Source organism: Elephas maximus, chromosome 13 (genome assembly GCF_024166365.1).
Source record: "Elephas maximus indicus isolate mEleMax1 chromosome 13, mEleMax1 primary haplotype, whole genome shotgun sequence".
Classification (NCBI taxonomy): domain Eukaryota; kingdom Metazoa; phylum Chordata; class Mammalia; order Proboscidea; family Elephantidae; genus Elephas; species Elephas maximus.
Genome location: NC_064831.1, coordinates 92,059,097 through 92,072,809, shown reverse-complemented (window position 1 = coordinate 92,072,809; position 13,713 = coordinate 92,059,097). Strand labels below are relative to the sequence as shown.

The window sequence follows — 13,713 nt, the reverse complement described above, 5'->3', positions numbered from 1 at the left end:
ACCTCACATGGGAAGGCATCACTGAGGACCAGTTTGTTGCCCAGCAAAAGCAGCTCTTCAGATCCTGGAGAAATGGGTGCATAGATGTTAGTCTGCCTTTCTGAAGAAAAATTTGTTTCTTCGTTCTGTGTTGAGTTTCCCTTGGTTCCTTACGAAAATCTTTTGAGGAAGGAAAAGGAGACCCGAGAGGCACAGGACGTGAAAGCAAACCTCAGCCAAGCATGGCCCTTTCCTGAAAGACTTCATCATCTGTAGGAGGGAGCACTTTTGATCCAGCTCCCAGCATATCATAGGAAGGTTGCCTTTCTCTGTTGCATCTTAACTGATGAGACGCCAAGTATATTCGTCAGTGTTTACAGTGAGGCTTGTTTATTTTGAAACCCTTTCTGTGTTGTTGTAGAAAAGAGCAAAATTTAGAGTCGAGCCCCCATGAACTTACATTTCTGTGATTAAGCCAGCAGAATGAGTGTGTTGGTTTTTTCAAAAGCCATGTTTGCGTGAAGATTGTTCACAGAGGAGGTATTTGGTTACACATACTCCGGCGGAGGTGGTCAGTTTTAATCTTCAGGTCACAGAAGGAAGAAGTAGCTCATATGGTCAGGGATGTCATCTTGAAAATGGATGTGCAAGAAAACAGCCTCCACCTTCCTTTTTTTTTTTTTTTCTAAGCTGGGTTTGGAAACCCTGGTGGCGGAGTAGTTAAGTGCCACAGCTGCTAACCAAAGGGTCAGCAGTTTGAATCCACCAGGCGTTCCTTGGGAAGTCTATGGGGCAGTTCTACCCTGTCCTATAGGGTCGCTATGAGTCAGGATTGGCTTGATGGCAACAGGTTTGGTTTGTTTTTTTCTTTTTAAACTGAGTTTAATAGAGATGTTTGTGAACTGTCTTAGAGGGTGAGAGGTCATGTCCAACACTGGACTTTCACAGACCTGCAGTTTTCTATGTTATTTGAATAATTCATACTATCATTTATCTTTTGCAATGAAGTCTGATCTCTAGCAATTCCATCTGTCTTTCTCAGGAGCAATGTTATTCTTCTGGGATTTTTCCTCATAAAAATTACTTTGAGAATACCATGAGAGAAGAAGAAAAAATACATAACTTTTAATTAAAAGCTGTCCTTGAAGGAGTCCCTGCATAAAGAAAATAGAAAACATCTTAGCTACCAACAATAAAAATATCCTAATAACCAAAATGTCCACATCAGTAATACTTCACTTGCAAGTGTTATTGGGAAAACCATACCAATTGCTTTCTAAAAAGAAATACTTCTTCATATAGTATGTAACCTTTTGAAACTGATTTTTTTTCACTCATCATAATGCTTTTGACGTTCATCCAAGTTGTTGCAAGTATCAATTATTTGTTCCTCTTTATTGTTAAGTAGAATTTACCACAAATCTATCCATACAATGTTGAAGAACATTTGGGTTACTTCCAGTGTTTGGCAGTTATGAATAGAATGCTATAAACATTTGGTTTTGTGTGTACATCAGTGTTCGTTTCTCTAGAATAGGTATTCAGGGGTAGGATTGCTGGGACATACAGTAATGTATATTTAACTTCATAAGTAACATTTCCCAGAGTGTCTATACTATACTGCATCACTATCAACAATGCACTAGAGTCCCAGTTACTATGTATGCTTCTCAACACTTGGCATTGTCAGTATGTTTTAATTTTAGCCATCTTAATAGCTTTGTAAGGAGACCTGGTTGTGTAGTGATTAAATACTCAGCTGATGACCAAAAGGTGGGTGGTCTGAACCCACCAGCCACTCCATGGGAGAAAGATGTAGCAGACAGTGGCAGTCTGTTCCCATAAAGATTACAGCCTCAGAAACGCTGTGGGGCAGTTCTGCTCTGTCCTATAGGGCTGCTGTATGAGGAGGATAACTCAAAGGCAACAGATTTTAATAGGTTTGTAGTTATATCTCATCATGGTTTTAATTTGCATTTTCCTAACGGCTAATGATGTTGAACATCTTTTCATAAGCTTATTTGATATCCTGTATCTTCTTTGGTGAAGTGTCTATGTCTTTTGCCAGTTTTTAAATTGAGTTTTCTTTTTCCCCTTATTGTTGAGTTTTAAGTGTTCTTTGTTCTGCACCCAAGTGGGATATGTGGTTTGCAAATATTTTTTCCCAGTCTGCTGTAGCCTATTTACATTCTCTGATTAATGCATTTCATAGAGAAAAAGTTTTTAATTTTGAAGAAGTCCAGTTTATTTTTTTTTTCTTTCATGGATCAAGCTTTTTAATGCCATGTCTAAGAACTCATTGCCCAACCCAGAGTCATAGGCATTCTACCATTTTTGTTTTTCTAAAAGATTTATGGTTTTAGATTTTACATTTAGATTTATGATCCATTTTTAGTCATACATGGTATGAAGTTTAGGTGAGGTTTTTTTTTTTTTTGGGTCCAATTGTTCCAACACCATTTTTTGAAAAGACTATCCTTTTTCCATTGCATTGCATTTGTACTTTTGTCAAAACTCAATCGGCCATATTTGTGTGGGTGTTTTTCTGCATTCTCTATTTTGTTCCACTGAGCTGTGTGTTCATTCCTTTGCTGATATTAATCATGCTGATTACTGTAACTTTATAGTAAGTCTTAAAATTGAATGGTGTGACTCCTCCAACTTTATTCTACTTTTTTAAAATTGACTTACCTATTCTAATTCCTTTGCCCCTCTGTAATACTTTTAGAATCAGCTTGTCTACATCTACAAAAAGTTCTGCCGGGAATTTGGTTGGTATTTTGTGAAATTTTTTATAGATCAGTTTGGCGAGAATAAACATTTTTACTCTTTTGAATCTTCCAATCCATAAACATAGTATGTCTCTCCAATTATTTAGGTCTTCTTTAATTTTTTTCATAAGAATTTTGTAGTTGTTAGCATACAGACCCTGTATATACTTTGTTAGATTTATATGTAAGTATATCATTTTTTGGAAATATTGTAAATATTTCTCATTTTTTTATTTCAGTTTTAATTGGACATTGCCAGCTGTACTAGGTTCCTGTAGTCACTGTAATAAGGCACTACAAACCTGGTGACTTAAAACAACAGAAATTTATTCTTTCACAGTTCTGGATGCCACGGCTTGCTATCAGTTTCACTGGGATGAAATCAAGGTATTGGCAGGGTCACAGTACCTCTGGAGGGTCTAGGAGAGAATCTGTTCCTTGTCTTTTCCAGTTTCTAGTGGCTGATGGCATTCGTTGGCTTATATCTGCATACTCCAGTTTCTCCTCTCTCTTCACATCAGCTCTCCTCTATGTGACAAACCTCTGTCGCTGTCTTATAAGAACACTTGTAATGGAATTTTGGGTCCACCCAGATAACCCAGGATAATCTTTTCATCTCAAGATCCTTAATAACATCTTCAAAAACTTTACCATATAAAGTAGCATTCTCAGGTGTCAGGAATTAGGGCCTGATATTCTGGGGGAACATTTTTCAGCCTACTATACTGGTGTTGAGGACCAAGGTACCCCGGACCCAAGCAATGGTATTTTCAGTCACCTCATATGCATACAAAAGCTGGACAATGAATAAGAAAGACCAAAGAAGAATTGACGCATTCGAGTTATGGTGTTGGCAAAGAATGTCGAATACACCATGGATTGCCGGAAGAACAAACAAATCTATCTTCGAGGAAGTACAGCCAGAATGTTCCTTAGAACTGAGGATGGCAAGACTTCGTCTCGCATACTTTGAACATGTTATCAGGAGGGACCAATCCCATTGTGCTTGGTAAAAAAAAAAGGGTATGCAAAAAAGAGGAAGACCCTCAAGGAGATGTATTGATGCAGTGGATATAACAATGGCCTCAAATATGGCAAAGATTGTGAGAATGGCACAGGACTGGGCAGTGTTTTGTTCTTTTGTACACAGGTTCTCTGTGAGTCGGAACCAACTTGTCAGCACCTAACAACAACACTACTAATGTTTAGGTATCAAGTGTTGCTTATTAGTTGGTGATTTTTGTGTGTTGACCTTGTATCCTATAGCCTTGCTAAACTCACTAATTCTAGGAGTTTTTCGGTAGATTCTTTGGGATTTTCTGCATAAATAATCATGTTGTCTAAAAATAGGAAGAGTTTTATTTCTACCTTTCCAATCTGTATGCCTTTTACTTCTTTTTCTTTCCTTACTACATTGGCTGAAACCTCCAATATGATATTAAATAGGAGTGATATAAGTGGACATGCTTGTCTTATTCCTGATCTTAGGGGGACAGCATTCAGTATTCACCTTTAACCCTTTCTGGACGAGCAGTATCTATACCTACCACTTACTTTTTTTTAATCTCTGGGGTTCATTGGAAAGCTACTTTCCCACTGATACAATGTACTGCCGGTAGGCAGGGTCCTATACAACAGTTTGAAATGGAAAAAACAGGCATGTGCCAAAAATTACTGTTTTCACAGGGTATTATTTAAGGTGATGCTAATTGTTGAATTTTTGGTAGGAAAAACATGAATTAAAAAAAAATTTTTTTTTAATTTGGTACGCAGATATACCTCTGCACTCTGTAGGGTATAATTTGTGTTCACAAGGAGTATACATATGTACCTCTGGACACAGAGGGAAAATTTGTGGACTGAGGCATAAAACAAAAACTATATTACCTATCAAAAATTCAGGCACACACAATGATTCAGCATCCCTTCCATTACTGAAAACATATAGTATCAACAAAAAAAAAAAAAAAAAAAGGAAAAAATAAAGTTGGGTCACAAAAGGATTAAGTATGATTTAGCTGTAGGATTTCTGGAGTTATTGTGTAAAAGGTTGAAGAAATTCTTTTCTGTTCCTCTTTTCCTGAGAAACTTTTGAATTTTGTCACATGATTTTTCTGCATCAGTTGATATAATAATCTATTTTTTCTTCTTTAGATTATTAATATGATGAATTACATTGATTGATTTCTAAATATTGTGCCACCCTTGCATTACTGGAACAAATTCTACTTGGTTGTGGCATATTCTTATTTTTATACATAGCTGGATTTAATTTATATATATATATATATTTTTTTTTTTAAGAATTTTTGTGTCTATGTTCATGAGAGATATTGGTCCGTAGTTCTCTTTTCGTGTACTGTATTTATCTGGTTTTGGAACCAGGGTAACATTGGACTCATAAAATAAATAGAGGCGTTCTCTCTCTTCTTCTACTTTCTGGAAGAAATTATAGAGCTTTGGTCTTATTTCTTCTTTAAGTGTTTGTTAGAAAATGCCAGTGAAACCATCTGGGTCTGGTGTTCTTTTTTAAAAGATGTTTAACTACAAATTCCTTTTCTTATATAGTTATGTGACTATTCAGGTCATCTATTTCATCTTGGGCGAGTTTTGATAGTTTGTAGTCTTTGAGGGTTGGGTCCATTTCATCTAATTTATGTGCATAGAGTTGTTCATAGTATTCTGTTTTTATGAGGTCTTTTGTATCTATAGTTATGTTGTTGTTGTCAGGTGCCATCGAGTTAGTTCTGACTCATAGTGACCCTATGCACAACAGAACAAAACACTGCCCGGTCCTGAGCCATCCTTACAATTGTTGCTATGCTTGAGTTCATTGTTGCAGCCACTGTGTCAATCCACCTCATTAAGGGTCTTCCTCTTTTCTGCTGACCCTGTACTCTGCCAAGCATGATGTCCTTCTCCAGGGACTGATCCCTCCTGACAACATGTCCAAAGTATGTAAGACGCAGTCTCGCCATCCTTGCCTCTAAGGAGCATTCTGGTTGTACTTCTTCTAAGACAAATTTGTTTGTTCTTTTGGCAGTCCATGGTATATTCAACATTCTTCACCAACACCACAATTCAAAGGCGTCAATTCTTCTTCGGTCTTCCTTATTCATTGTCCAGCTTTCACATGCATCTGATGTGATTGAAAATACCATGGCTTGGGTCAGGTGCACCTTGGTCTTCAAGGTGACATCTTTGCTCTTCAACACTTTAAAGAGGTCCTTTGCAGCAGATTTACCCAGTGCAATGTGTGTTTTGATTTCTTGACTGCTTGCTTCCATGGCTGTTGATTGTGGATCTAAGTAAAATGAAATCCTTGACAACTTCAATCTTTTCTCCATTTATCATGATGTTGCTCATTGGTCCAGTTGTGAGTATTTTTGTTTTCTTTATGTTGAGTTACAATCCATACCGAAGGCTATGGTCTTTAATCTTTGTTAGTAAGTGCTTCAAGTCCTCTTCACTTTCAGCAAGCAAGGTTGTGTCATCTGCATAACCCAGATTGTTAACGAGTCTTCCTCCAGTCCTCATGCGCTGTTCTTCTTCATATAGTCCAGCTTATTGGATTATTTGCTCAGCATACAGATTAAATAGGTATGGTGAAAGAATACAACCCTGACACACACCTTTCCTGACTGTAAACCAATCAGTATCCCCTTGTTCTGTCCAAAGAACCATCTCTTGATCTATGTAAAGGTTCCTCATGAGCACAATTATGTGTTCTGGAATTCCCATTCTTCCAAGTGTTATCCATAGTTTGTTATGATCCACACAGTCGAATGCCTTTGCATAGTCAAAAAAACACGTAAACATCTTTCTGGTATTCTCTGCTTTCAGCCAGGATCCACCTGATATCAGCAATGATATCCCTGGTTCCACATCTTCTTCTGAAACTGGTCTGAATTTCTGGCAGTTCCCTGTCCATATACTGCTGCAGCCGTTTTTGAATGATCTTCAGCAAAATTTTGCTTGCATGTGATATTAATGATATTCTATAATTTCTACATTTGGTTGGATCACCTTTCTTGGGAATAGGCATAAATATGGATCTCTTCCAGTCAGTTGGCCAGGAAGCTGTCTTCCATATTTCTTGGCATAGACAAGTGAGCACCTCCAGCGATGCATGTTTGTTGAAACATCTCAATTGATATTCCATCAATTCCTGGAGCCTTGCTTTTTGCCAATGCCTTCAGAGCAGCTTGGACTTCTTCCTTCAGTACCATCGGTTCCTGATCATATGCCACCTCTTGAAATGGTTGAACATAGACTAATTCTTTTTGGTATAATGACTCTGTGTATTCCTTCCATCTTCTTTTGATGCTTCCTGCGTCGTTTAATATTTTCGCCATGGAATCCTTCACTATTGCAACTCAAGGCTTGAATTTTGTCTCCAGTTCTTTCAGTTTGAGAAACGCCAAGCATGTTCTTCCCTTTTGGTTTTCCATCTCCAGCTCTTTGCACATGTCATTATAATACTTTACTTTGTCTTCTCAAGATGCCCTTTGAAATCTGTTCAGTTCTTTTACTTCATCAATTGTTCCTTTTGCTTTAGCTACTCGACGCTCAAGAGCAAGTTTCATAGTCTCCTCTGACATCCATCTTGGTCTTTTCTTTCTTTCCTGTCTTTTCAGTGACCTCTTGCTTTCTTCATGGATGATGTCCTTGATGTCATTCCACAGCTCGTCTGGTCTTCGATCGCTAGTGTTCAGTGTGTCAAATCTGTTCTTCAGATGGTCTCAATTCAGGTGGGGTATACTCAAGGTCATATTTTGGCTCTTGTGGACTTCCTCTGATTGTCTTCAGTTTCAGCTTGAACTTCCATATGAGCAATTGATGGTCTGTTCCACAGTCAGCCCCTGGCCTTGTTCTGACTGATGATATTGAGCTTTTCCATTGTCTCTTTCCACAGATGTAGTCAGTTTGATTTCTGTGTGTTCTACCTGGTGAGGTCCATGTGTATAGTCTCTGTTTATGTTGGCGAAAGAAGGTATTTGCAATGAAGAAGTCGTTGGTTTTGCAAAATTCTATCATTCAATCTCCAGCATTGTTTCTATCACCAAGGCCACGCTTTCCAACTACTGATCCTTCTTCTTTGTTTCCAAATTTTGCATTCCAATGGCGAGTAATTATCAATGCATCTTCATTGCATGTTTGATCAATTTCAGACTGCAGCAGCTGATAAAAATCTATTTCTTCACCTTTGGCCCTAGTGGTTGGTGCATAAATTTGAATAATAGTCATATTAACTGGTCTTCCTTGTAGGCGTAGGGATATTATCCTATCACTGACAGCGTTGTACTTCAGGATAGATCTTGAAACGTTCTTTTTGACGATGAATGCAATGCCATTCCTCTTCGAGTTGGCATTCCCAGGATCGTAGACTATATGATTGTCTGATTCAAAATGGTCAATACCAGTCCATTTCAGCTCACTAATGCCTAGGATATTGATGTTTATGTTTTCCATTTCATTTTTGACGATTTCCAATTTTCCTAGATTCATACTTTGTACATTCCAGGTTCCGATTATTAATGGATGTTTGCAGCTGTTTCTGCTCATTTTGAGTCGCACCACATCAGCAAATGAAGGTCCCGAAAGCTTTACTCCATCCATGTCATTAAGGTCGACTCTACTTTGAGGAGGCAGCTTTTCCCCAGTCATCCTTTGAGTGCCTTCCAACCTGGGGGGCTCATCTTCCAGCACTATATCAGACAATGTTCCGCCGCTATTCTTAAGGTTTTCACTGGCTAATGCTTTTCAGAAGTAGACTGCCGGGTCCTTCTTCCTAGTCTGTGTTAGTCTGGAAGCTCAGCTGAAACCTGTCCTTCATGGGTGACCCTGCTGGTATCTGAATACTGGTGGCATAGCTTCCAGCATCACAGCAACATGCAAACCCCACAGTACGACAAACTGACAGACACTTGTAGTTATAGACTCTCTTTTATTCCTGATAATTTGTGTCTTTCCTCTTTATTTTTCTTTGTCAACCTTGCTAGAGACTTACCAGTTTTATGTATCTTTTCACAGAATCTGCTTTTGAGATTTTTGCTATTCTCTATTGTTTTCTGTATGTAATTTCATTGATTTCTGCTCTTTATTATTTTCTTCCTTTTGCTTGCTTTGGACTTGTTTTATTCTCTTTTTATTTTTTAGTTTCTTAAGGTGGAAGCTCAAATTATTTGAGACATTTCTTCTTTTCTAAATAATCATTTAATGGTATAAATTTCCTTCTAAGCACTACTGTAGCTGCACCCCTCAAGCCTTGGTATGTTGTATTTTCATTTAGTTAAAAATAGTTTTAATACCCGTTAAGACTTTCTTTTTGAACTCATTGATTTTTTTAGAAGTGCGTCATTTAATTTCCAAGTGTTTTGAGATTTTCATTTTACTTTTTTTATGTTGATTTTCAGCATAATTCCATGTTAAATATACTTTATATAATTTCAGTTATTTTAAGTTTGTTAAGGTTTGTGTTATGTCCCATCATATGGTTAATCCTGATGAATGATTGGTTGGTTGTTGGGTTTTCTGTAAGGGGAACCATGCCTTTAAACTGGGCCCATTAGTTTGCTTTTTCATTCAAGACTCTTCCTAGAAGGTTCTCACTCACAGCCCATTCTTTTCTTTATCTAGAGTATCCAGGATGTGAGGAGTGATGATGAGAATGAAGATGAAGAAGAGGAGGAGGAGGAAGAAGAGGAGGCTCCCAAAGAAAAAGACATAGACTGTTTGAAGAATGGCCTCGGGGCTGATAGTAACCTCATTCCCAATGGTCAACATGGCCGTTAGCTCGAAAGCCCCACAGCTCCTGCAGCACAGTGGGCTGCCAGGACTATCGGAAGCCTGAATGCTTCCCTGTCCATCACTGTGGCCCACAGGACCCACAGAGAACCCAGATTCTGCCCTTCCCTCTTTCTAGCCATCACCTTCCCTCTCACCTAAGGTGTGTTTAACAAAATGTTGTTGACTTGTGTTAAAATGTTAAATATAAGCATTCCCATGTATTTTACTGCAGTTAGGACTCAGACTGGTCAAAGACTTCTCCAGAGAACTTTTTCAGTTCTAATTGCATTCATTCATACATTTGAGACATTCGACTTTTAGGAGCTCATTTTGTCATAGGCCCTTTTACCTTCCCACCTTGCCTATCCTTGGGCATGGTTTGAGAAGTGCTAAGTTAACCTACTTTTTCCAGGTGTGTTTGGCCATGGAGAATACTCAGGATAGCTCATTTCCCAAAAATGAGTTAGATGTGGTGATGGAGTAGTAACAGAAGGACCAAACCATGAGACCAGACTTCAGGGTTCATGGGCCACATCCTACCATGGGCAGTATTTTTTTTAACTTCCCAAGCCTCCATGCCTCATCAGTACAATGAGAATAATAATACCTGTCCTGCCTACCTCACAGGGTTGTAGTAAGGCTCAAATGAGATAATAGAAGTGAAAGTGCACATTGAATACTGCCAACTGTAAGGTATTATTATTCCACCATGATTCCAGGTGTTTGTAGAGGGAGACCTGGCCAAACTTGGCCCTAATTGGGCCTGAAGCAAAGACTTCTCTTTTCCTTTTTAAATATGCCTGCAGATACCTTGGAAATGCAGATGCCCAGAAGACTGTTTCCATTTTATTTGTGAGTGTCCCAAGGGTAATTCTCGAATTTCCATGGAATTCTCCTCCCCCAAGCACCACAGCCAAGGGAAGAAAATTGTAGGCCCCAATCCTTTCTTTGCTGGTCTCTCACTTTTTTCCTCTCTAAGAGGGAAGCTTCCTGCTGCTGCAATGAGCCCCACTTCCTCAGGCCAGCAGAACTGCACAGCTGTCTCTAGGGCCCACCTGGGGGCCTTTCTTGGGCAGTCTGACCCAGGCCATGCAGCTCAGAGAGCCACCTCAGCAGCTTGAGCCTCTGAAGGGTAGATGACATGCATGTGCGATGCCTGGCCAAAGGAAAATCTTGAAAACAGAAAGTGGATGCTACATTATTTCATCTATGTTACCCAGCCAAATCAGAATCCATACCAGTAAAGCAAAACAAAAAAGGCCTGGATGATACCCCTGAAAAATATCAAAGATGCTAGATTCCATGATAGCTCCTTGAGCTGCCTACCTTTCTGGAAGATCTGGATAGGAGCTGGCAGGTCAGTAGCCAGATCTCCTTGCTCTCCAGGAAAAGAGGTGAGTGGGAGAGACTTGAATGCATCCTCCAGTGCCCTCTACAGCCTCGTTCCCCTCAGTGGACATATCTGAGCACAGTGGACAGGGCAGGCTTTGGAGACCACTTAGGTTTCTGCTGCCTGAGGAGAGACAGAGCCTGTCAAAGGAAAAGCCTGAGCAAAAGAGGCTTCCACCTGCCTTGCTTCACCCCTCTACCCTAGTCTAATATATTTTGGTCAGATTTTATATCTCCACCTGAGTTTTGTTCAAGGGCCCTCATTATAAACCCAAATGGGAGGTAGTATCGTTGGAACTGGGAAACCATACACACAGCCCCAACAAGTGGAGAAGGGCACAGTACACAGTAAGGATTTCTGAGTTTTTTGTTTTTTAATAAAAAGATATTTTTAAAACCTTCAGAATTCTTTTCCCCAAGAAAATCTCTTTTTGAGGAAACATTAGAACAACAGAAAAATAAGTGTCAACATTTTTCTATATGACATCTTCTTTTATGAGTACAATAACATATACATTATATGTATAATGTGATATTGTAAATTGAAATCCCCTCCCTTCACGTTAGGGCATACTGTTGATATATTATTAGTATTATATTATTATTATTATTTTTGGTGGAAGAAAGTCACAAGATATTATTTTTGTTTCCAGTTAAGAGACTTTTTTTTTTTTCCCTCCTTGAGTTTTTTGGTCTTGTCTCTGTACTAAATATCTTGCTCTAGATAAAAAATGGTTTACTTTTTTTTTTCCCCTTCTCATTTGAATGTTGAAGGTAAAATTGCAGTTTCAATTTGCATTTTTGTAACATTCTTTAGGGTTTTTGTGGTTAATTTTCAAAGTTAACTCTCGTTCTACAGGAAACAAGAGCTCAGGACTATGCCAGAATAACTTTATAAAAATGCAATCCACAGTGCCATTGTAATGTTAAAGAATAACTTATAATAAAACAAAAATAAGAGTCCTGAGTGCATGGTGATTAAGTAGATTAAGCAACACATTTCTTGGCTTCATAGAGATAATTGCTTATCTCACCGTATAGTGGAAACAAAGACTTGCCATCCTTCAGAAATGCCCTTTCCAGGAATTAGAGGGGGACAATGAGGAGAACAGGCTACTAGGCAAGTAGGGGATAGGTTGGGCCTGGCTGACAACCCCATACCTGATTGGTGAGCCTCTTGGCTATAAACAATGTAGACAGACAGCGCTAACTTGTAGACTGGAGTCTACCTGGACCACAGCATCTGGAGCCCTGTGGAGGGGCTGTAGAAGTGCTAAGAAAAGGGACTTGCTCTAAAGGTATTTTTTTTTTTTTTGCCATTTTTTTGTACCTACCCTTCAAAGTAGAAAAGGAAATATGGTCTAGGTTGGTGGTCTAACTGGCTATCCATCAGACTTACCTACAGAGCTTAAAAAAAATACAGCTTGCCTGTTTCCTGCCCTGCATTTTGATTCACTACTTCTGGAGTGAGAACCCAAAATCCACATATTCACAGAGTTCCAGATGCTTCTGAAGAGCAGTCAGGACCATACTTGATCCCACCTTGTTTTAGTCCTACCAGCAGTCTCAAGGGAGCCCTGGTGTACAGTGGTTAAGAGTTCAGCTGCTAACCAAAAGGTCGGCAGTTCATCTCCACCAGTTGCTCCTTGGAAACCCAATGGAGCAGTTCTACTCCATCTTATAGGGTTGCTATGAGTTAACTCAACGGCAATGTTTTGTTTTGTTTTGTTAGCAGCCTTAAATACTAATAAGACAAAACAAAACAAAAAAACCAAATCCACTGCCATTGAGTCAATTCCGACTCATAGCGACCCTATAGGACAGAGTAGAACTGCCCCTTAGAGTTTCCAAGGAGCACCTGGTGGATTTGAACTGCCAATCTCTTGGTTAGCAGCCATAGCACTTAACCACTATGCCACCAGGGTTTGCTAAATACAAATAGACAGGAAAATGTAGTGATAAAGAATATTTAATCTAAAATAAAATGAGACAAATAGAAACCACATGTTAAGATGATTAATATGACAGTAGATTTAAACCCAATTTTATCAGTAATTGTACTGTCTTAGTCATCTAGTGCTGCTATAAGAGAAATACCACAAATGAATGGGTTTAACAAAGAGAAATTTATTTTCTGAAAGCTTAGGAGGCTAGAAGTCCAAATTCAGGGCACTGGCGCTAGAGGAAGACTTTCTGTCTCTGTTGGCTCTGGGGGATGGTGCTTGTCTCTTTTCAGCTTCTGTTCTTCAGTTCCTTGGTGATCTTCGTGTGGTGTGTATCTTCCCCTCCATTTGTGCTTCCTTCCTGTACCCAATCTGCTCTTTTTATATCACAAAGGTGATTGGTATGAGGCCCACCCTACACTGGCACGGTCTCATTAACACAGCAAAGAAAGTTCTATTTCCAAGTGGAATTACATCCACAGGTATAGGGGTTTAGGATTCACAACACATATTTTTTTTGGGGGGGGGGACACAATTCAATCTATAACATACACTACATGTTAAAAAGAATACCAGTTTGGATTTTTAAATATGCTGCTTACAAAAGATGCACTGTTGGGGGAGTCTGAGAAGATGACAGCATGAATAGATCTAAGATCTCAACCTTCTCCCCAAAAAACACCAATAAAAGCAACTAGAATCCCATATTCAGCCCTTTAAGAAATCTGAAATGATAGACTAAGAACACCAGCAAGGAACTAAAAACGAAATAAAGAGAAGGATGAATCATATGGTAGGAAATCACTTCTTCCAGTGTTCTGACCCCTCACCTCCCAGTGTGG

At 38.9% G+C, this 13,713-nt stretch overlaps 1 protein-coding gene across 1 annotated transcript in view; it reads left to right on the top strand.

Moving 5' to 3' along the window:
* The window catches only part of CERS3 (ceramide synthase 3), a 101,317-nt gene extending 91,772 nt beyond the window's left edge, over nt 1-9,545 (top strand). The window contains exon 10 of the mRNA XM_049905704.1: nt 9,390-9,545. Within this exon, the coding sequence (XP_049761661.1) occupies nt 9,390-9,545 (156 nt within the window). The remainder of the gene's footprint in view (nt 1-9,389) is intronic.
* Nucleotides 9,546-13,713: the final 4,168 nt, after the last annotated feature.